Source organism: Amblyomma americanum, unplaced genomic scaffold (genome assembly GCF_052857255.1).
Source record: "Amblyomma americanum isolate KBUSLIRL-KWMA unplaced genomic scaffold, ASM5285725v1 scaffold_12, whole genome shotgun sequence".
Lineage (NCBI taxonomy): Eukaryota > Metazoa > Arthropoda > Arachnida > Ixodida > Ixodidae > Amblyomma > Amblyomma americanum.
The window spans coordinates 750,074-770,847 of record NW_027526484.1 but is presented as its reverse complement, the minus strand read 5'-3'; the positions used below and the strand labels follow the sequence as shown (position 1 = coordinate 770,847).

Sequence of the window (20,774 nt, the reverse complement as noted above, 5' to 3'; positions counted from 1 at the left end):
TTACCTGCCCTACAGCTTTCTCCTATTTAACGTGCAAGGGTGTCTGAATTGAGACGGTAAAAAAAATTCCATCGCTAGAGTAAAATGACTTGCCATTGTGCATGGGCCCGTTCATACGTTGTGTACTCTTGATAAAGCGTGAATCCATGGCATCTCGTTGCCGCACACCCAGTAGCAGCGGTTGCTGTGAAATGTTTATTAACGGGATAGCCTTGAAGTCACTGCACTCCAGAAAACCCAGTGTCGGCGTGGTCGGCGTCGGTGTTGTGAGGGAAAAATCACGGGCATGGCTCTGGCAGGTGCTCCCCAGAGAGCAACCTAGGAGGCAGGTAGGCCACCTAGGTCACGTGACGTTGCAATGTCATCAAAACCTGCTCACCGGATAGTAAGCAAACTACCCACAGTGGCAAGGGGCAGTTTAATTAATGATTGGTCGCTCGGGAAGGTCGACCTGATCCGCACAAGGCCCACCGCTGGTAGCACCTGCCATTGTAGGGCTGTGGCGCATCCCTTAAATGCTGCACCACTGCGTCAGGAGGGGTATGAGGACTCCCAGGGATCTATGAATGTAAAGAAGAGGATGACCTTCTGCGTATATGGGAATTAACCCATTACGCTATCGCGTCATACCCTCTAGGCGGGGCTTAAGTGTCCCCTCCAGTTTTGCTTGTAGCTTATTGAGGAAGGCGTTGATGCAGCCGACGCATCACTAGCAAGCTGTGACATTGAATGCAACAACAATCTACCTGAAATAAAAGAAGTTTGGCAGCCAGAAACAACCGGATTGAGCCTGCACTCGCGCTAACCATTTGCACCAATTCAGCCTCCTGCATCTAAGAGTTGCGGCTTTCCCTCATAATTTGTAAGCTTTCTGCGGCAACTCGGTAGACCTACGCGCACCTCTAGGTACTTATACAGTAGCTCTAGCCCAAACAGCATAGGAGCGCTGCCTAGACGGGCCTTGAGGAAATGTAGTGCGGGACGCGCGTATGCGTGCTCTCACATGTCGGCATTCATCCAGGCTTCCTTGATTGCGGCAATCACGGCCGCCTGGATTGGGCAACTCCTTCGCTCCTCCGGTCTACGTGGCGGTGCCATGACGCACGTGATGCGCGGCCTTCTGGCCGAGGAATTCTGCCCGCATCACGTAGCCTCTGCGTCCGTATAGCGCGTGGGCCGCCGCTAACTGCCTGTGCGGTTCGCTGTGATGCCTGCCCCTCTAGGTGTAAGCGTCGTTTCGGTTCATGTGCCTCGGCAGTCACGCAAATACGTGTTGCCGCACTACAGAGCGATCGACAGCGACGTCGTTAAGAAACTTACACTTAGCGACCGATGATGCGATTCTCTGAACCAGCCGTCGCTGACCTGTCGACCTTGAGACGCAGTAGCCCCGTAGCGACAGTGACGTCACGTTAATCGATGACGCTAAAATGACCCTAAACGCTCTGAGGTGCAGCACGCTGCAGTTTTTCTAGACTCCCTCCCCCGGTTCATGTGTGCCAAAGAAGACAATGAAAAGCTGAACGCTTTTGAACCGACCGAGCGACCAATCGTCCATGTCGCGTTTGGTTAATGACTGCGTCTGGACCCGAAGGCAACGGCTGCTCTCCGGCACGTGAGGACGCAACGAGTGACTGAGTGGCTGACGCTTGTACCTGAAGTGTACCCGACTGCGAGTCATTCGACTTTCTTCCCTTCCTCCATGTCAGCATTAAGAGCAATGGCGCGAGAAAAGTTATTCGGCGACACAGATTGTAAAGTTCGCGTCGACTCATTTCAAGCCGAATTCGGCTACGCCCTTCCGCACACTCGTTAGCAGCCGCAACTCACCAGCGTAGGAGCGCTAGTACACCGTGAGGCATTCCAGTTGAGGGGCAAGGCAACAATAACACAACTGAGGTAAAGTGATTGAAAGCAATAAAGCAAGCAACAAAAAATACAACCATTGCTAAAACCAACAGCTTAGGTACAAAGGCAAAACTCATTAAAAGATGTTACGCACTGTTTAACCACGGTTACACCCAAAGGTCGAGAGATCGCATTTTTGCAATGTCCGAGGCCAAATTTGGAGGTCGCCATCGTGTCGGGCGCGCCTAATTATGATTGGAAATCGACTATGATCCAAATAGGGCAATGTAAAATTTCGGGGGTGGGTCTAATGTTGGTTGGGGAATCAATGAGAAAGCACGGATTTTGTGCTAGGTGGAAGACGATGATGAGCTGGCAGTGTCGCCGGACGGAGCAGATGGGAGTTGACGAAGGCGGCGTACTGCAGTGCGTGCGCAGCGGTAGAGTGTGGTGCAGTTCAACACGGAGGTGTGCTCGCCTGGTGGTCTCGCACAGCATTCTTTGAAGCTGATCTGTTCCCACCGTGGCGGGTTCGTCTCCCAGTGGTGGATTTATTTCTTTTTCGATCTAGGCACATTTCGACCTTGTTTAGACTGAAGGTCCATTTCAGACAGCGGACCGGCCACGCGGTGTTGAGCATTGAGAAGGTGCATCGAGAAAAGCTATTGTCTAAAAATAAAATAAGAATGGCTGGCGGTTAAGCATTGCGAAGCACAAAATACTATGCCAGACCACAGTGGTTTGAGGGTGGACACCACCGCCATGTATATGAAAGTGCGATTCAGGTGTTACGGCCAGTTATGCGCCTTATCTCTTTTTTTCACCGTCAGTGCCAACTTGCGCAATATGCGCTGGCGGGCTGTGCTCCAGCTCCGCGTTTGTGTTGCATTGCTGTCAACGGGAACTCGCATTCCTCTAGAGCCCTGTTTTTGCCACAACGTTGTCTGCGCCAGCGCACGCAGCGCACCTCTCTGTGTCACTATACCGCCGCATAGCTGAAAGCGCGAATATCAGTTTGATACTTGAATTAGTTGATGTAGACCATGGGCACACACACGGTTTCGCTCTATCTGTAGCAGGGGCTTCAAAAGAGAAATATCGTTTACCTTCACATAATTTCATTCAACGTGCTGTAGAGGCTTACAAGTCTGAGTCGTCAAGGGGTCGCTACGCCTATTAGCTCAAGACTTGTCCGCTTACGATATCCAGTAGGACGGCGCGTCTCACAGGTAATGGTTCTCGGCTGCTGCAAATTTTCCAGGAAGTGTTGGTATGAAGCTGATAATTCGTGCGCTGAGTGTCGCGCCCATATACGACGTTACGTAAATGTTGGTTTATGCTGTCACGCAGAAAAATACAAAACAAGCCTCCCATTTCTGGATTAACAGCATGTTCTGAAAGCTGGTCATTTGAAGAAAAAGGTTGCGTACAATGCCAAATTTTTTTAATGATTACCGCCGCACTGAATATGCATTTCGACAGGCAGCACGTTTGAATTTTTGAACATAGGCCCTGAATATTTTTTACTGCAATTGGATTCAAAGGTTACCCTGCAAAGGTAGTCGAAAAAGTATTTAGAAAATTCCGCGCTCGGACTTCAGATTTTGTGAACAGCGCATGTAAATCCCCATTTGCGGGGCCTATTGAGAAAATAAATCAAATAAAGCAGGTGCATGTCACTTTCGTGAGCAGAAGCATCGAGCAGGCTGACCACTTTGCGTTCATGTCAGGAAACGGCCGTGAATATTCTTTATGCGTGTGGAGTTTTTACGTAACATGTATGCCACCTGCCATAAGTATAAATGCGACTGCTGAATAGACATGATTAAGAAAATGAAAAGAAGAAACCCGAAAGGGGAAACAAGGCTAATTTAAGATATCGGTATCAGATGTATTCACGAGGACGCGATTTTTAGGAATGAAGTAATGGTATTCCAAGTTTTGCAGGAGCGACTGAAACGACATTATTCACCGTGAAAGACGTTATTGTGAAGTATTCACGTTGCCTGGTTATGCAACACGAGTCTGTAATGCTCAAAAGAATAGAGCAGTTGCCGTATTATATCCAGAGGGAGAAGATTACTGATTTATGGAATGCATTTTGTACACAACCAATATCTCTTCAGGTGCTGCAGGCCACAGCATGGTGCATTGCTGTCGCCTGTGGGATGTGCTGTATCTTCATGAAGACGGTGTGGTACCGCACCAGAGACCCCACCACGGAGTTTGGAAAACTATCGGCAGCGTTCTTCGACCGGATCTTGTGGTCCATTTTCTTGGCCTGGATCACCCTCTCCTGTGCCACGGGACGAGGAGGTATTTACGACAGTTTAGCATCCCTCGAATTAAGGGGTGAAAACATATTTTATGGACACTGCAGATAGGAAATGCCACAATACTTCAGTGAGAATAAAAAAGTTGCGGTGCAGGCGAGGGAGCTCGTGAAAATATAGAGAGAAGGGGAAGAGCACGACATTGTCCATGTTTCGCCAGAAGTCTTCCTTTCGTAAAAATATCTCAGCGTGAAATGTAACAAAGTGGCCATTCAGCGTCAGTGTCAGTGTTATGTGAACTTTCATACGGGCCAAACTCTTTTACAGCGATGCTAAGTCACATACATAGAAAGAGTCACGCACTCATACATAGTCACTGAGGCGAGCGAGGCTAATTTAGGCAGAGGCTTGCAACGTTCTACGCTGCGACATATGTCAGTGCGTGTGTGGTGAGTGTGCCCATAGCAACAATTAGGCGAATGTTTTTCTTTGGCGGTTTTCACACTCAAGCGAAGCTCCGCGTGCAGAGCGGCTTCATAATTTCCTTAAAGTCCGGCATTTTCACTGTCTGGTGAAGCAAATTTCTACGCCCTGGACTGCAGGAAACTGATACTTTTGTCTTTGGATAGCCCCAAACTTAGGATATGCCGAAAAAAGCAGAAAAAAAGTCGAGTCTAGTACTGCCTAATTTATAACGTGGTCAGATACGAGGGCGGTAAACACCATATTGCTATTGTGCGCACACGTATTTATATTCATGACTGTGACGTGAACGATTGAAGAAATGCACAAAAAATGCAGCGAAATTTGTGCATTCATTCTTTCAAGGCGTAGAGCAACTCTACCGTTAGGCGATCAGGGTGCATGCCAAGTCGGGTTTTCCTGGCGTCTATGTTGACCTCGACGCTCTTTAGCCGTGTCCCAAACTCCATTATTCACAACGAAATCTCCTCCGATTGGCAGTGTTTTATACCAGCAAAATGACTTCCCCCAGGACGGATACGTCGACGCGGCCATTTAAATGTAATGCGTAATACGAGCTCGTTCTTAGTGCCTCGCTGTGGGTCTTGCCCAGCAATGCTCACCAGCCAGCACTACGCAGCTTCTGCCGTGGCCCATGAGACTCTGTCCTTTAGTCGTGGCTGCCGTAACTATCCCAATTGAGCCACCTCGTTATCACTGGGGCTATGGTACACCTTACCCCTTCTAGATATTCGCAGTGAAAGCACCTTGGGTGATGCTACGCCTCAACAAGCTTGGCGGGGTCTTCATCACGCATATCACTGTGGAGCAAAGATTGCTGCTTTTGTTTACTCTGCCATCATGTCAACTATAAGAGCTTGACCACCAAATTGAAATTACGAGAAAATCCCAACTATTGATGGAATAGTAAGACATGTGCTACGTTGCGAAAGAGTTTCCCAACTAAGCCTCGAATTAGCGCTCTGTGTAGAACGCTTAAGGCGCAGTTGTATTCATGAAACCCTCATTTGAACGTGCCGCGCAAAATGCCTGAGAATGTCCGGCACTATTACGACTATAGTCAAGACCCACCGCCGTCACTAGGAGGATGAGGCGCCCTGCTAGTCAGTACGTTGTCGCGGAGTCTCATCCCAGCCGCAGAAGCACCATCGTAATGAGGGTGAAATTCGAAAAACGCCCATGTGCTGACCACTGAGGGCTCCTCCAAAAACCCTAGGTGGTGCAAATTGCACCATATCCCTCCACTACGGCGTCCCCAGTAGCCCTGTTGGAGCTTAGGGACACTAAACCACCCATACAACACTCTGGCTTTTGCTAGAGCATCAGGTTTGCCTTGCTTCTTTTCTCCTTCTTTCTGCTTACCAAGTTTCCCAATGAAACATGCTCTTACTTTAGCCTTTAGAATGCCAGAGCTTCGGGCCATTTTGTGAGACATGTCTAAAGGAGGGAAACGAGACCTTGATAAGGACGTAAGGAAAGCTGCATGCAGATGAGACGAGCGCTACTATCAATTGCGCATGTTGCTAATAACACTCGTCATGTCTGCACCGCTCCTTGCGTCCTGTCTAAATCTTCTGTAACCTCCCTTCGACACATTAGAGCCTGAACGAAACATGGAATCGTTCAAACGACTCTAACGGTTCTCGTTCCTTATGACCACAGAATGTCGTTGGGCAATGCTAAACTTTCACTGCTGCTAATAAGGTGCTCCATGGTTCTCTTCTTTTCACCAGTCATGTTGTCTGTTCCCCTAGGCTTTCTCAACAAGTTCCTCTCATGGAGCGCCTTCACGCCTCTTAGCAGACTGGCCTTCGGCGTGTACATCATCCATCTACCCTTCATACACCTGTGCCTGCACATCTCCCGGGAGAGGATATTTTTTTCGCACTTCTCTGTGGTGAGTGTCTGGACCAAAAACGTTAAGCTTTGGAAGGTGCAGCGGTTAAATACACTGGCCAAGGACATCGTTACTTAGGCCACCGCATATCTATACCTAAAAGCAATCCCCTCTAGGCATTTCAGAGCATTTGCGAAGGGCGTGCTAGTACTTCCGGCTCACCGTTTCCGTATTGCTGTGCCACCATGCAGATAATAATGCGCATCGCGCATGCACAATCACCTATTGGCAGGCAACGTAGTTGCAACACGGCTACGAATCCTAAGAAATGTAATGCGGGCGCGGAGCGTGTCTAGCATGCTGCATAAAGGAATAAGTCCTTTACCGCTTCAAGAAAATGGGTATTACTCTCAGTGAATTTAAAAAAAAAATGTTTTATAGCAGAGAACAGAAAGGTAGAAATTTGTCTATAATTAAGCAACGAGCATCGACTTCAGTTGCATCGCGCATACATTAGTTGCTGCCATAGAGGAATGTCTGGCGGTAGATTTAGTAGTGTACCATAGCGGCTATTTTCAATCATTGAGTGCTTTCTGCTCCTTGGCGCGTTCTTCGTTCGTACATAGGCGGATGAGTTAGCGAGCTTATATGAATTTGCGCATTCTCGAGAATGTCTGTTTCGGTGGCCTTTCTTCTTATCCGTCATGTCCTTTCTAACTTTGTAAACCGCACATACCCGAGTTTTATTTGAATCACTTGAATAAAAGGAGCTAAATGAAGCCAACTGAACCACAAGAAACTCAAGGAGAGCCCAATAAATCCTGTAGAGCCCAGAAGAATTTCAACGAGTTTTTTTTCTCAATATCAAGTTTTGTGCTTCGAATCTCTTAACAGCACAAATTAAACTTCGGTCATAACCGGGTAAATATCTTCATTGCTACCGCAATATAATGACATCTTCTGAGGGCACCAAGCGCTCTAGCAAAGAGAGTTCTTGCGAAAACCCTGGAAAGAAAAATAATTAATCTGAAGCTTTCGGCTTGACTCAATTTAGGACTTACATTAATTGAATAGCAGACACTCAAGAGTCAGAGTGATTGTGATGCGAGTGCAGAAAAAGACACCAAGCATTCGATCTCCTGTGCCTACCCTGCGACCCCAATGCGCAAGGAGGACGGCATATGTTCCAGGTACAACACGACGTTGCCAGGTTGCATTCTTTGCAGAGTCGCGCCGATCGCGGAAGCCATCAGGCTGAAAGTGCTTGCTTAGCATCGTACGTATCGTTTAGCATGAATGGCGGTATACCTGTCGGGCATCATCAGCGTTCCACCAAAATATTCCTGACTGTACCTTTCGCGTGGCCAGGTGTCTCCTGGAAAAAAGCTTTCAATTCCTTAATTGTAGAGTAGATAACAAGATATACCTCTATGTATTTATTTCTTTAAAAACACGCTGACAGAGGCCGCCGCTACACATTCAAAGCCTTAAGCGTCACTAGAGGCGCCAAGTTCAGCGATCTTATTCACTGCCTGCTCTTTGAGGAAACATGGTGGTTGCAAAAGTAGAAGAATTCTCTTCTGAAAAAATCCACCCTGGTGGCTCAGTACCTTTGGCGTTCACCTGCTGATCCCAAGGTCGTGGGATATAATCCCGTCCGCGGCGGCCGCATTTAAATGGAAGCCAAGAGCAAAAATGCCCGTGTGCTGTGAATACGTTAAATAACTGAATTAAGGTCTGAATTAAACCGGAACTATCCTCTACGGCATCCCTCATAGTCCATGTGTCGCATCATGGCGTTGTACTCCTACTACCAACACTGATCTTCTGGAAAGAGAGCGTCTGCTCAATTACAACAGCATCCCTAGCTAGTCAGGCTTTTCACTCGTTTCATCACGTGCTAATTGGCACCGTACGTTTACACGCAAAGTTTAAAATGAAATTTCTTCACAGATCACGCACTTTTACAATAGGCATTTGCTTGTAAAAGCCTGCCACAGCCTTACCCTTTGACATTGCTTTATTTACTGCTTGTCCACACAGCATTTATTTTTACATTATCTTCAAGGCACCATTTGTCCGGTATAGTATATATGTATCCTAATCAGCATTTGTTCTCTTCAGTAAACCTAAAACAACACCGAGACAATACTAAGTGCAAAACTTTTGGTAAGGAATCCGAACTTCCCAGAACGAAAAAGTATGGTCGTGTTCTCGGGTCATTGTAAAGTTTGAAAAATACAGGCAGCCTTTGAAATAAACACATGTTGTGTGTCTCGACATCTTTTGTGTACGCTGAAAAAAAAACGTTTCACCAGTTCTGCAGATTCAAAGCAAGTCGAGAAGTTTATCTCTGAAGAAAATATTAGATAAGTTGTTTTTTTTATTTTATTTTCTTTTTTAAGAACGCCTCCAGCCTTACATATACTATGATGTCATAAGAGCTGCCTATTTTTTGCAGCCGAAAATTAACTGCCAAGGACTGTGTGTCAGATATCACTGCCTCTGAAACGCTACCTAGTAGTTCTAACGTGTGGAATTGGTTAAATTTGGTTTAGGGGCAGAAGAGAAATCGCAGCGACTGAATGAAGCTAAATGTGCGTCTTATTTCGTGTTTTGTGCAGGTTTCGTTTTTCTTCAGCATGCTTGTGTGGAGCTACCTACTGAGTTACCTTCTGTTCATCTTTTGTGAGGCGCCGACAGGACGCCTGGACAAGCTGATTTTCGACCCTCAACGCCGCAAGACTGAGGGGAGAGAGAAAGACGAAGCGCCGAATGACAACTCTGTGCAAGACAAACTTCCGGACGCCGTTGTGACGTTCAGAGATAGAAAATTGGACATTTGGCAAACCAGCTCCGAGAAGAACACGTCGAATGGGATTCTTCCTGGGAATTGCAGCCGAACAAGCTGCCACCTTTGACTTTACTGGTGATGCCATAATTCATGCAAGCGGTGGAGAAGCGCTCAGAAAAGAGTCTTCACCGGGGATGAACGCGATGGGTGATAACGCTCTAGTTGCGCTTTCAGCGCATTTGCAGAGCACAGGAAAAGTAGAGCAAACTGGAATGACGTTTCAAGAAGTGTTTCTTGCTTCAGCGTCCACATCTAACGAAAAATCTGACGTCGGTGGTGACAGAACATTTCATCCCTTCTCTGGAGGTGCCAAAAATAAATGACATGTGTAAAACAGCGGAGCTCTATATCATTCGGCTATTCCGCTACCCAGTCATTTTGCTTATAGCCACATCGAGCAAAAAATGCACTTCTGCAACAAACGCTTTTATCCTCATGCTGCCTGCTTGTATGGCGAAACAGCGTTTAAATATGCTCCCGATTTTACTTCTTCTATGTATATATTACCCCCGAGAAAAGGGGTCCTTTAAGGTAATAAATTGAACTAAGCTGAACTGCTGTAACCACCTTCAAAGATGAGTCGTGTACGAAACGACGTTTCATGCATATATCCTCTCGTCTTTACGCGGATATAAACCTCGTCATTCACTGTAAAATTTTCGTTAATAGCGTTATAAGCTCCTCAGGTTAACCGAGCGAAAGTTTTGTGAAAGCTTTTGCATCGAAAGCTGTATAGTTTGAGTTTGGCCATACAGCCCTGCATTTTGCCTTGGACTCTAGAAGAGTCAGCCGCAAGACCTTAATTACTTAGTGATTTGATTTAAAATATCTTCCTTATTTTCATTTGATTGAATCAAGTTATGTTCCGTCCAATGCCACCACCTACCATGATTGGCAGGTGGATAAGTAGAGAGAGGGAAATGCCCTCTCCACGTTTAGGGGAGGCGACAGGTGGCCAGATCAAATTTCCTAGCTTCGCATGCGCACGGCTAGGCCTTCTCGTACGCTTGACAGTGTAGATTCGATGGCGAAATTCAGCGCTAAGTGGCTTAACCAAAAAAAAAAAAACTATTACAACTTTAGCTGATTCATGGGCTAAGCAAGTAAGCTTTGCTCTACAAATTCCATCTGCCCCCTCCCCCCCCCCCCAAAAAAAAAATTCGATGCGAACAGGTAGGAGCAAAATAACAAAAAGGCGTCAGGTTCTCCATCTGCCACCTATGTAGTATGTAGAGAGATATAAATCACGCACCCTTTGTAATGTTCATGGTCCTCGCATAACAGCGACTTTCCGATTAACTCCCTGAATTGTTGCTTCTTATTAGTATCTCATCCTCGCCCTTCCGCTGCCCTTGTGTCGGAAGACGGCGCGTAGCCATGACGGCAGCGTTGCAACATGATGCTGCATCTCGTAGGCCGCAGTTCTTAGGCGAGTCTTCTGTTTCCGTATCGCGATGAAGCAACATTTACCAGAAATAAAATGAGAACGACCGGAACGCATCGCAGGTTTAGCTTTTCTTGGCACCTTCACTTCCCCTTATTCCTGTCGTAGGTAGCTGATGTAGCCGCTCGGCATCCTTACATGGACCCAGTGACGCGGTGTGAGCGTTTCGTGATATGACAGTAGAGGGTTACAAATTCTCACATCCCCCCGGAAGATTCCTGGAGAAAAAATAACCTACTTGAACGAAGTCCTCTTACGCTTTATTAGATGACAACAAGGTCAATCTTTTTCCATACACCGTTATATCCACCGTAACTCTGCTGAATTTACAAAACAGGGAACAGGCAAGAAAACTTAGACTAAACATCAGTTGCAAATGTCATCATCAGCAGCAGCACCACAAGCTCCTTCCTATCAGTGCATAACGAAGGCCGGCAATGACCTCCAGTTAACCCTGCCCTGCGTCATCCCGGGTCCGAACCATCCCCGAGCACTTCCTTACGTCATCTGCCATCCCGACTTTATCGCACCCTGCTGCATTGGACTTTCCCTGGAATACACTCTGTTACCCTAAGCGGCGATCGAGAGTACATTTTCCTCCTTACTTTAATTGACCATGCCCATTTCATCATTTTGATCATAACTGGGGTATAAATAACCCGTGTTTCGTCCGGTAATAAACTCTGCTCTCTTCCTGTCTCTTAACTTTACCCTTATCACTGTCCTTTCCATAGCTCGCTGCACTGTCCTTAATTTATATTCAAATCTTTTCGTCAGCCTCCAAGGTTCTCTCCAATAGGTGAGTACTGGCAATATACAACTATTTTATGCTTCCCTTTTGAGAGATAGTGATGAGCAACTATTCATGAACTCACAGTACCAGTGAAATGCACTCCGCCCTTCTATTATTCCCCTAGATCTTTTCCTCTCATGATCAAGATCTGCTGTCACTACTTGCCCTGGATAAATGCATTCCCTTGCGTCTACAAATACCTCGCTGCCAATCGCAAACTGTTGGTCTCTTCCTAGATTGCTCAAAACTTTATTTCATTCACTATAATTCCTATCCCCACCATTCTGATTTCAATATTAGTAATCAGTCATGCACTGAAGTTCTGCTCCTGTAATTACATTAGCAGTTTTTAAAAAATACAGCACAGAAAAGAGCACCATTTGTTGCCTTACACCACTACACAGCTACATATGACAGTTCACGTCCCCTTCCATGATACATGGGACAATTTCGTTCCCCCTCAGTGCTTTGTTCGAAAGGCCTGCAAGCCCATTCCTGGATGAGCCAATATAAGACACCGTTGCATCTCTCCTCTCTGTGTAGAGCTGTACATTATTACTTTTCAAGAGAAAAAAATATGCGCACTCCACCAACAGTTCCGGCTGAGACTGAAAACAGCCAGCACCTTGGAAAATGCCTTGATGGGCTACACTGCCTACCTACCGTGCTTTACCAGTGTAGTGTGGCGCGCAGTCCGAATAGCATGCAATGAGAAGGAAGACCTTAGTGTGGGCTACACCCTCTGGCTAAATAATGGTAGTTCACTGAAGGCACCTAACAGCTCGGTGACCGTACGCAAGTATATGTATATACCGAGACTTCAAAGGGACGAACAGTACATGAAAAAGATAGTGCAAATAAAAGTTTCTGGCTCAAACAAACAAAGTAGTATGAATGGTACAATACTTACTAATAAGTGTTTCTGTGCCTTTAGACTATTGCGGTTTTCACATTTCACATTTGGACATCTCATTTTATTTCTGCATAAGATGAGTCGTTTTGTTATGCCCATGGCACTTATTCAAGCGAAATCTTTTCCTTTGGAAAGCAGCTAAAATCTCTTTCATCTATCAGTGCTTTCGGCTCTTGGGCATTCCGCACATGTATTCAGCAACTTGTTAATAAGTGTCTTCAGAAAATCTATTGATGTGAGAATATGAATTTAGAAAGTTTTTAGGCACGTATGTTGCCGAAGGAAAGTGCTCTTTGTAACAAAAACAGTATTAAAGAATATTTGAAATATAATAACCGCATAACAACGAGCTTGTAAAGCTGAGTACGCGATGATTTAACAAAAGCTGATTCGCAAGCCACTGAAGGCACTCCCGAATGCCGACGAGGCATTTTAGCGAATATGTTCTAATGGGAACTGCAGCGTTAGCAACCTGCCCTTATTAGCAATAAAAGATATGGAAAGGCAGGTATGAATACGTATCCAACACGTTTTTCTCTTCACTCTTTGCAAGGTAGCAAAAGAAATATAGGGCACCAAATGCAAATCTGCCTCCCTCTCCCATCCCTGTTATTCTAGCAGTGTTCAATACTACTGCGTTGTTAGTTGTTACTGCGTTTTTGATTTGCCTAGCACCAGCTAGGAAAATCATTTTCTGCACGCACTGCGGTTCTGGATAGGTATCATAAGAAAAAAAAATTACAGTCATAAGGAATGCGCAGACTTTTTCAGCGTTTGTGTATGGTTGGTAATGCAATCCTTTATGCAAACTAGCCTTTTACCGGCGATACATTCCCTCATCATTTGCCCTGACTCTCTCTTGCTGCAGCAGGTTCTTGCCGCGATGTTTTCTTCTCTCGAGCTGTTCCCAAACGCACTATTCCGTTACCTAATATTCAACAATCTCATCGCCGTTGTTTTACGCGTCGGTAATTTTTACCATCTACGATGTAAAGGAACCTTGAACGGGCCTAAAATTCAGTTTTTTTTTTATTTCACACTGTGGAGTTGACTTCTGTTAACCACTCCAAATCGCTAGGTTCCGACAACGTTAGACAGAGAGCAGGAAAGACTGCAATTTTGACAGCACAATATGGACAACCGGAGGGAGGGAAGCCTGAAAAAGCTCCTCCTGTCGAAATGCTGGTCAGGAATTTCAATCTTTCCTGCCTCCCGCTTTTTTTGTTTCGTGCAATGCTCAATGGTTCATTCCCCGTTACCTTTTGAATTACTTTTCACGTTATGTCTTCTCTAGTTAATATATAAAAGTGGTGCGTATGCAGCACTTAGAGTACCTTTTGTTGGTGATGTGGCCTGTAGTAGATGCCGTATTTGACCATTAAATGGTTCTCTTTTCTTTTCGTAAACAATACAGGAGACTTACATGCACCGTAGAATTGATTCGATTCACCTTAATCCAGCCGACAAAATGACGCAGATAGGTTGTCGCGCAGTCTTCACCGCATGTCATTGTGGGAATGTTGTCGCACGTAAAACCCGCGTACACAACATGCCAACCTTGTTCAAAGCAATCAAGGAGCGCTCTATGGAGCGAAGAAAGCGAAATGTGGCCTTATTTGTAGACCCATTTCATAATATTTTACTACACTTACAGAAGCATTTGCTCAAAGCCGTCGATAGGTTTTACAAAGACATGCATGTAGTGTAGAGAATATACAGTTAAAAAATATTTTGGAACATTCTTCAAAGCGCCGCGTTGAGGCAAAGCTTAGTCCGGTGCGTGGGCTAGCCAGATCGTGCTAAGTAGTGAGCAGGAAAGAGGAACATGACGGGTAAGACGCCGAATCTACGTTTTTCACCTGTTTGCACCCTAATATATTACTGTTTTCTGCAGCCAAGCGAAGCACTCAGAATAAATAACCTGAAGAAATTGTTGACAGGTAAAAACTAAGATATCTGTTGACGCCAGCGCAGCTGAGAAATAATACATGGCGGTTCTTGAGAGCGCGAACGGGGTATTGTATATTGCTGGGGAAAAAAAACGTGCTGTCGAAATGTCCTTTCTGTAGTACGCTCGAAAACGTGATTTCTGCCATCAATGTCGTTCGATTCTTTATATCTAGTTTCCTCCGCTTTCGGGCATATAGACCGAGTGTTCGCGATAGCAAACCATTTTGAAACCAACGCTAGGTTTGTGCGCGTGCATAATTCACTATCTGTAGTGTTTTTCGCGGTCAGTTTTACACATTTCTTGCTACTAACTGGCACTTAAAGATAGCATCAATAATTGGTGTTTTTGTTCCCGCTCTAAGTCCTCTCATCGCCTGCAATTTTGCGTAATGGCAGGCTGGTAAGTACAGCGGCCGTCTACTTCGGTGCGGACCACGCTTCTGGCTTCGCGCCAAACGCCCAAAGCAACTTCGAGATAGGAAACACACTCGTCCTCCCACCCCCTGCACACACATTTTTGTCTTACGGAGCGCTGTGCAAAAGCGGCGCCTCTGGCAGAGGTGGCAAATAAAAGCGCCGCGCATCTAGACTAACAAAGAGGAGGACGACGGCTCTGCGGCAAAAATATAGCGGCTTTCGGACGAGGTTTTCCTTCCGGCGGCCAAGACCCTTTAAGGCCACCCCTCCCCCCCCCCTCCCCCCCCCGGCACGCGCGTCCGCTCGGGCGAGCTAAAAGGAAAACGAAAACTGGCGCTGTGAGTGCCACCACCGAGAGTATTAAAGCCTGGGCGGCGAATCGATACTGCTTAGTTTGTTTTATTTGGAACGGACTTTCAACGTAGGTTTTCCCCTTCCGTTTGCTTCTTTTATGAGCCACGTGTGGTAATACTTTCCGGGCGATGTTTTTGTCGCGTGCTATGTTTCAGGGTCAGCGCGCCAGAATAAATCAGCTGATCTATGTTAATGACTTCCTAGGCATGATTAGGATATTGGCTTTGATTTCTTTTTCCCGCGCAGCATGGTTCAAGCTCTACGCCGTACTCCCAAGGTCACTGTGCCGAGACTGAGGAGCCGCACTGGCCGGAGTTAACGCGACCTATTTCAGTCGGTTAGTTTTGCTGCCGGAGCGAAACACTCAGCGAAAAAGAAGGAAGAAATTCTAGAAAATTTGCTTTTTCTTGTACGCCTATAATTGTAGTTGCAGTCCTGCAGATTAAAAGTAATGATTTTGCCAAGAGGAACAAGGCAACGGGCTTTCGTCTTATCCGCACAATGCAGCCCTCAAAGGCACTCCTCAACACCAAGAGGTCTCGAATGTCGAGGAAAACGGTTCTCCTTACCTTACAGAGATTTAGAGATCAAAGGCTGCTATAACGACTGCTTCTCAAATATACTGACGCAGGCTTAAGAAAACATAAGGTTTTACTGATGTTTCAACTGGGGACCAGTCTTCTTCAGAGAGGGACTCACGTCAAAAACACTCTGAAGAAGACTGAGACTATGAGGGACGCCGTAGTGAATGCCTCCAGGAATTTCGACCACTGGGATTCCTTAACGTGCACTGATATCACACTGTACACTGGCCTCTAGAATTTCGCCTCCACCGAAATTCGACCGCCGCGGCCGGGATCGAACCCGCGTATTTCGGGCGAGCAGCCGAGCGCCATAACCACTCAGCCACCGCGGCGCCGCTGTTATGCTTTATATATATATATATATATATATATATATATATATATATATATATATATATATATATATATATATATATATATATATATATAACTTGAAAACTTCCGCGACTGCTGATAACATAAGTGAAGAGTTGAAGAAACTTTGAAGAAACTTTTACTTACTAACGGTCTCGAACGGTGGACCGTGTCTTACCCTGATGAAAAACGGTCCACAGTTGGAACCCGTTGGTAAATAAAAGTTTCCCAAGTGTACTTCAACTCTTTATATATATATATATATATATATATATATATATATATATATATATATATATATATATATATATATATATATATGTGTAGCCGCCGCGGTGGCTGAGTGGTTACGGCGCTCGGCTGCCGGCCCGAAAAACGCGGGTTCGATCCCGGCCGCAGCGGTCGAATTTCGATGGAGGCGAAATTCTAGAGGCCCGTGTACTGTGCGATGTTAGTGCACGTTAAAGAACCCTAGATGGCCGAAATCTCCGGAGCCTTCACTACGGCGTCCCTCATAGCCTGAGTCGCTTTGGGACGTTAAACCCCCATAAAACCAAACCTATATACATATATATATAAGCTGGGGGAGAAGATCGAATGGATCCGGATGGAGAGTTCACACATGGTGGAAGATGTAACGATCTTTACTATTAACGATAACGATCGTTACTTTATCCGCCGTTTGTCAACTCTATATCTCTATTCCATTTATATATATATATTATAAAATCACCAAAAATTGAAGAAACATAACAGGATTTAATTCACGACGTTTCGGCTGGAGGACAAGGCTGGAGGAAAGGGCTGGTCCTCGAGCCGAGACGTCGTGATTTAAATCCTGTTATATTGCTTCAATTTTTGGTTATTTTATGTTATAATGACCAAATCAGCTGCCAGAAATCACTTTATATATATATATATATATATATATATATATATATATATATATATATATATATATATATATATATATATATATATATATAGCCACGAAGTGGTGGCTGCAGGCCGGAGAGCAGAAAGGCTCATAAATGGCGTCCAAACAAAACTCTATTTGGGCTGACTTGCGCCCACAATGGACTAAATCACTCAGCGGAGGCGTAGCCACAAGCGTGCTCGGCGGTCGTCGAATTAAATACCCGCCGCTGTCGGCCGTGTTCAATTTAAAGCTGATAGTTAAATTTCTAGATAAAGCGTGCAAAGTAACTAGAACATTCTGGAACAACGTAGGGTCACTTCTGCCTGGATGCGATCAATCGGGATAAATCTGGCCACGTCTTGCGTCGCAAACAAAGCGATAAAGTGGCGGGCCGGCCGCTTTGAAGAATGAACAAACACTGTAAAGGTTCGCGGCATTACTTTTCTCTCATCAAAGAAGCATCGACCCCATGCATAAAAACAAATAAGGCGGCTAGCAACGAACAAAACGGATCGTGCGAAAATAAACACAGAGTGTGGAAATGCAACGTCCTTTAGCGCGCATAATAGGGCATCAGACGGACGACGTGGACAACTTCTGGTGGTATGCGGCGTCGCTGGGATGCAGTCATTGCGTCAGGGATGACTTCATATTCCAGTTCACCTGGCCGACGAAGAACCTTGTACGGGCCGAAATAACGGCGCAAAAGCTCTTCACTCTATCCACGGCGGCGAATGGGAGTCCAAATCCAGACTTGGTTTCCTGGATTGTATTCCTCGCTGCTACTTCGTAGGTTGTAGCCTCTGGCGCCGGTCCACTGCTGGTGTTTGATCCGTAATCGGGCAAGTCTTTGGGCTTCTGCGCGTTGAAGGTAGTTGGTGACGTCGACGTTCGCTTCTTCGGTAACGTTGGGCAGCATGGCGTCTAGCGTGGTCGTGGCTTCCCTGCCATGGATGAGCCTAAAAGGCGTCATCTTGGTGGCCTCCTGCACAGCGGTGTTGTAGGCGAAGACGACGTAAGGCAGGATGGCGCCAGGTCTTCAGTTCGACAGCTACCTACATGGCGAGTGTATCGGCGATGATTTTGTTCAGGTGCTCGGTCAGTCCTTTCTTCTGCGGATGGTATCCAGTTGTCCTCCGGTGGCTGCTTCGGCTGTAACGCAGGATGGCTTGCGTTAGTTCCGCCGTGAATGCTCTTCCCCTGTCCCTGATGAGCACATCGGGGGCGCCGTGCCGCATAAGAATGCACTCCACGAAAAATTTGGCGGCTTCTGCTGCTGTTCCGTTCGGTAGGACTTTTGCCTCGGCATAGCGGATCAGGTAGTGGGTCGCTATGATGATCCACTTATTTCCAAACGTTGACTTTCTGAAAGGGCCAAGCAAGTCCATGCCGATCTGCTGGAAGGTCTTTCGTCGCTGACAATCTTGGCAGGTTTTCACATAATGTGCGACATCGGCGGACAGTCGGGGCCAGTAATACTTGTCTTGAACGCGGCGGAGGGTGCGTGTAAACCCGTGATGTCCAGTTGTCGGCTCGTCGTGTGAAGCCTGTAGAACTTCTTTGCGGAGACAAGCAGGTACAACAAGGAGGAAGGCTGTTTTATTCGCTGCGGAGTTCTTCACAAGGACATCATTCTGTAAAGGCAGTCCTCGCTTGAATGAGGCGGAGAGTCAAGAAAGCTTGCCTTCCAAGAACTCGATGAGGCGTTTTAGGTCGGGTTGCGAACGTTGCTGCTGTAGAAAAGATCTGGGGCTGATGGATCCCAGGACGGCGTCCTCATCATCGTCCCGCGGCCGTGTATGTACAGGGGCTCTTGAGAGGCAATCGGCGTCGGAGTGCTTGCGTCCGAACTTGTAAACGACGGTGTCGTGAAGCTCCTGGAGGCGGAGACTCCATGGAGCGAGGAGGCCAGAGGGGTCCTTTAATTTGGCAAGTCAGCAGAGCGAGTGGTGAGCGCTGACCACCTTGAACGGTCGTCCGTACAGGTAGGGGCGGAATTTCGACGTAGCCCAGGTGATGGCAAGGCACTCCTTCTGAGTTATCGAACAGTTAGTTTCGGCCTTAGAAAGGGAGCGGCTAGCGTATGCGATGACTTTCTCCAGCCCGTTGGTTTTTTGAACGAGGACGGCGCCTAGATCTACATTGCTTGCGCTGGTGTGAACTTCAGTATGGGCGTTTTGGTCAAAATGCGCGAGGATCTGTGGAGACTGTAAACGACGCTGAAGCTCTTTGAAGGATTCTGCTTGCGGCGCTTCACATTTAAATGGCACATCTGCCTTCGTGAGTTGCGTGAGGGGATCGGCGATGCGTGAAAAGTCTTTCACAAATTGTCGACAATATACGCACAGTCCGAGGAAATCTGCGCACTGCTTTCTTATCGGTCGGTGGTGGAAATTGTTCAACAGCAGCTGTTTTCTGCGGGTCTGGGCGTGCTCCCTCCTTGCTAACGATGTGGCCTAGAAACAGCAGCTCTTCATAGGCAACGTGGCACTTCTGCTTTCAAGGTTAGGCCAGACTTGAAGGTTAGACTTGATGGCGTCTAGTACTGTTCGAAGTCTTTTGAGGTGCTCTTCAAAGTTCGAAGCGATGACAACGACGTCATCTAATATACCAGACAAATTTGCCACTTCAGGCTTGCCAGCACTCTATCCATTACTCGCTGACACGTCGCTGGTGGGAAACAGAGACCCAATGGCATCACCTTGAACTCAAAGAGCCCATCCGGATTGATGAAGGCGGTCTTCTCGCTATATTTTTCATCGACCTCAATTTGCCAGTAGCCGCTCTTGAGGTCCATCGATGAGAAATACTTGGCGTTGCAGAGCCGGTCCAGTGTGTCGTCAATGCGGGGAAAGGGGTAGACGTCTTTCTTTGTTATGTTGTTCAAGCGGCGGTAATCAACGCGGAATCGAAGTGCGCCATCTTTCTTTTTAACTAGAACAAACGGTGCCGCCCATGGGCCATTTGAAAGCTGGATGACGACGTCGCGAAGGATTTCTTCCACTTGGTCCCGGATGGCTTGTCGTTCTCGCGGCGACGCACAGTAGGGGCTTTGACGGAGATGTCTGGCGTGCTCGTCGGTTATAATGCGATACTTGGCAATTGGCGTTGGTCGGACCATTGGTGATAACGAAAAACACTCGCTGTAGCTTTGAAGCAGATTGCGGATCTGGTCTTGTCTGTTCCGGGGCAGGACTGGGTTGACGTCGGAAGTGGGCGAGTGCTCTCGGTCAGGCGAATCTTCTGCGGATGGGTCGGAGAGGGTGAAGGAGTCTCGTACGTCGGATATTTCGTCGAAGAAAGGAATCATCGTTCCTATGTTAATGTGCCGGCATTCTTCGCTCAAGTTAGCAGTACTTCGGCCTGGCCGTTGCGGAAGTGTGCGATTCTTCTTGCGATGCTGATTCCACAGTATAGAAGCAACTGCATGTTGCCCTCGATGATGATTTCAGCGTTAATGGCTATCGTGGCACCTACGGTCACGATAACGCTTGAACGGTGGCGTGGGGGGGGGGGGGGCGGGAGGGGGCGCTCACATCTTCCTCCAGGACACTCATGGCAACGTGATTTTCCAGAGTTCTCATTGAGAAGATGACCTCGTCCGTCGAAACCGTGATCAGCTGCGATCGCAGGTCGATGATCGCCTGATGCTCACTATGGAAATCCATTCCCAAGATCACTTCGCGGGAACATTGCCGTAGCCCAACGAATGTCCCAGGATAGGTATGTCCTTTGACAATCACTCGCGTTG

General features: G+C 46.7%; 1 protein-coding gene across 3 annotated transcripts in view; it reads left to right on the top strand.

Moving 5' to 3' along the window:
* Positions 1-9,631, top strand: part of LOC144111903 (ankyrin repeat and BTB/POZ domain-containing protein 1-like) — a 34,726-nt gene extending 25,095 nt beyond the window's left edge. For all 3 annotated transcript variants that reach the window (XM_077644944.1, XM_077644943.1, XM_077644942.1), the window contains 3 exons: positions 3,975-4,164; positions 6,359-6,501; positions 9,066-9,631. In XM_077644944.1, coding sequence (XP_077501070.1) covers positions 3,975-4,164; positions 6,359-6,501; positions 9,066-9,362 — 630 coding nt within the window. In that variant the 3' untranslated portion in view covers positions 9,363-9,631. The remainder of the gene's footprint in view (positions 1-3,974; positions 4,165-6,358; positions 6,502-9,065) is intronic.
* The last annotated feature ends 11,143 nt before the right edge of the window (positions 9,632-20,774 follow it).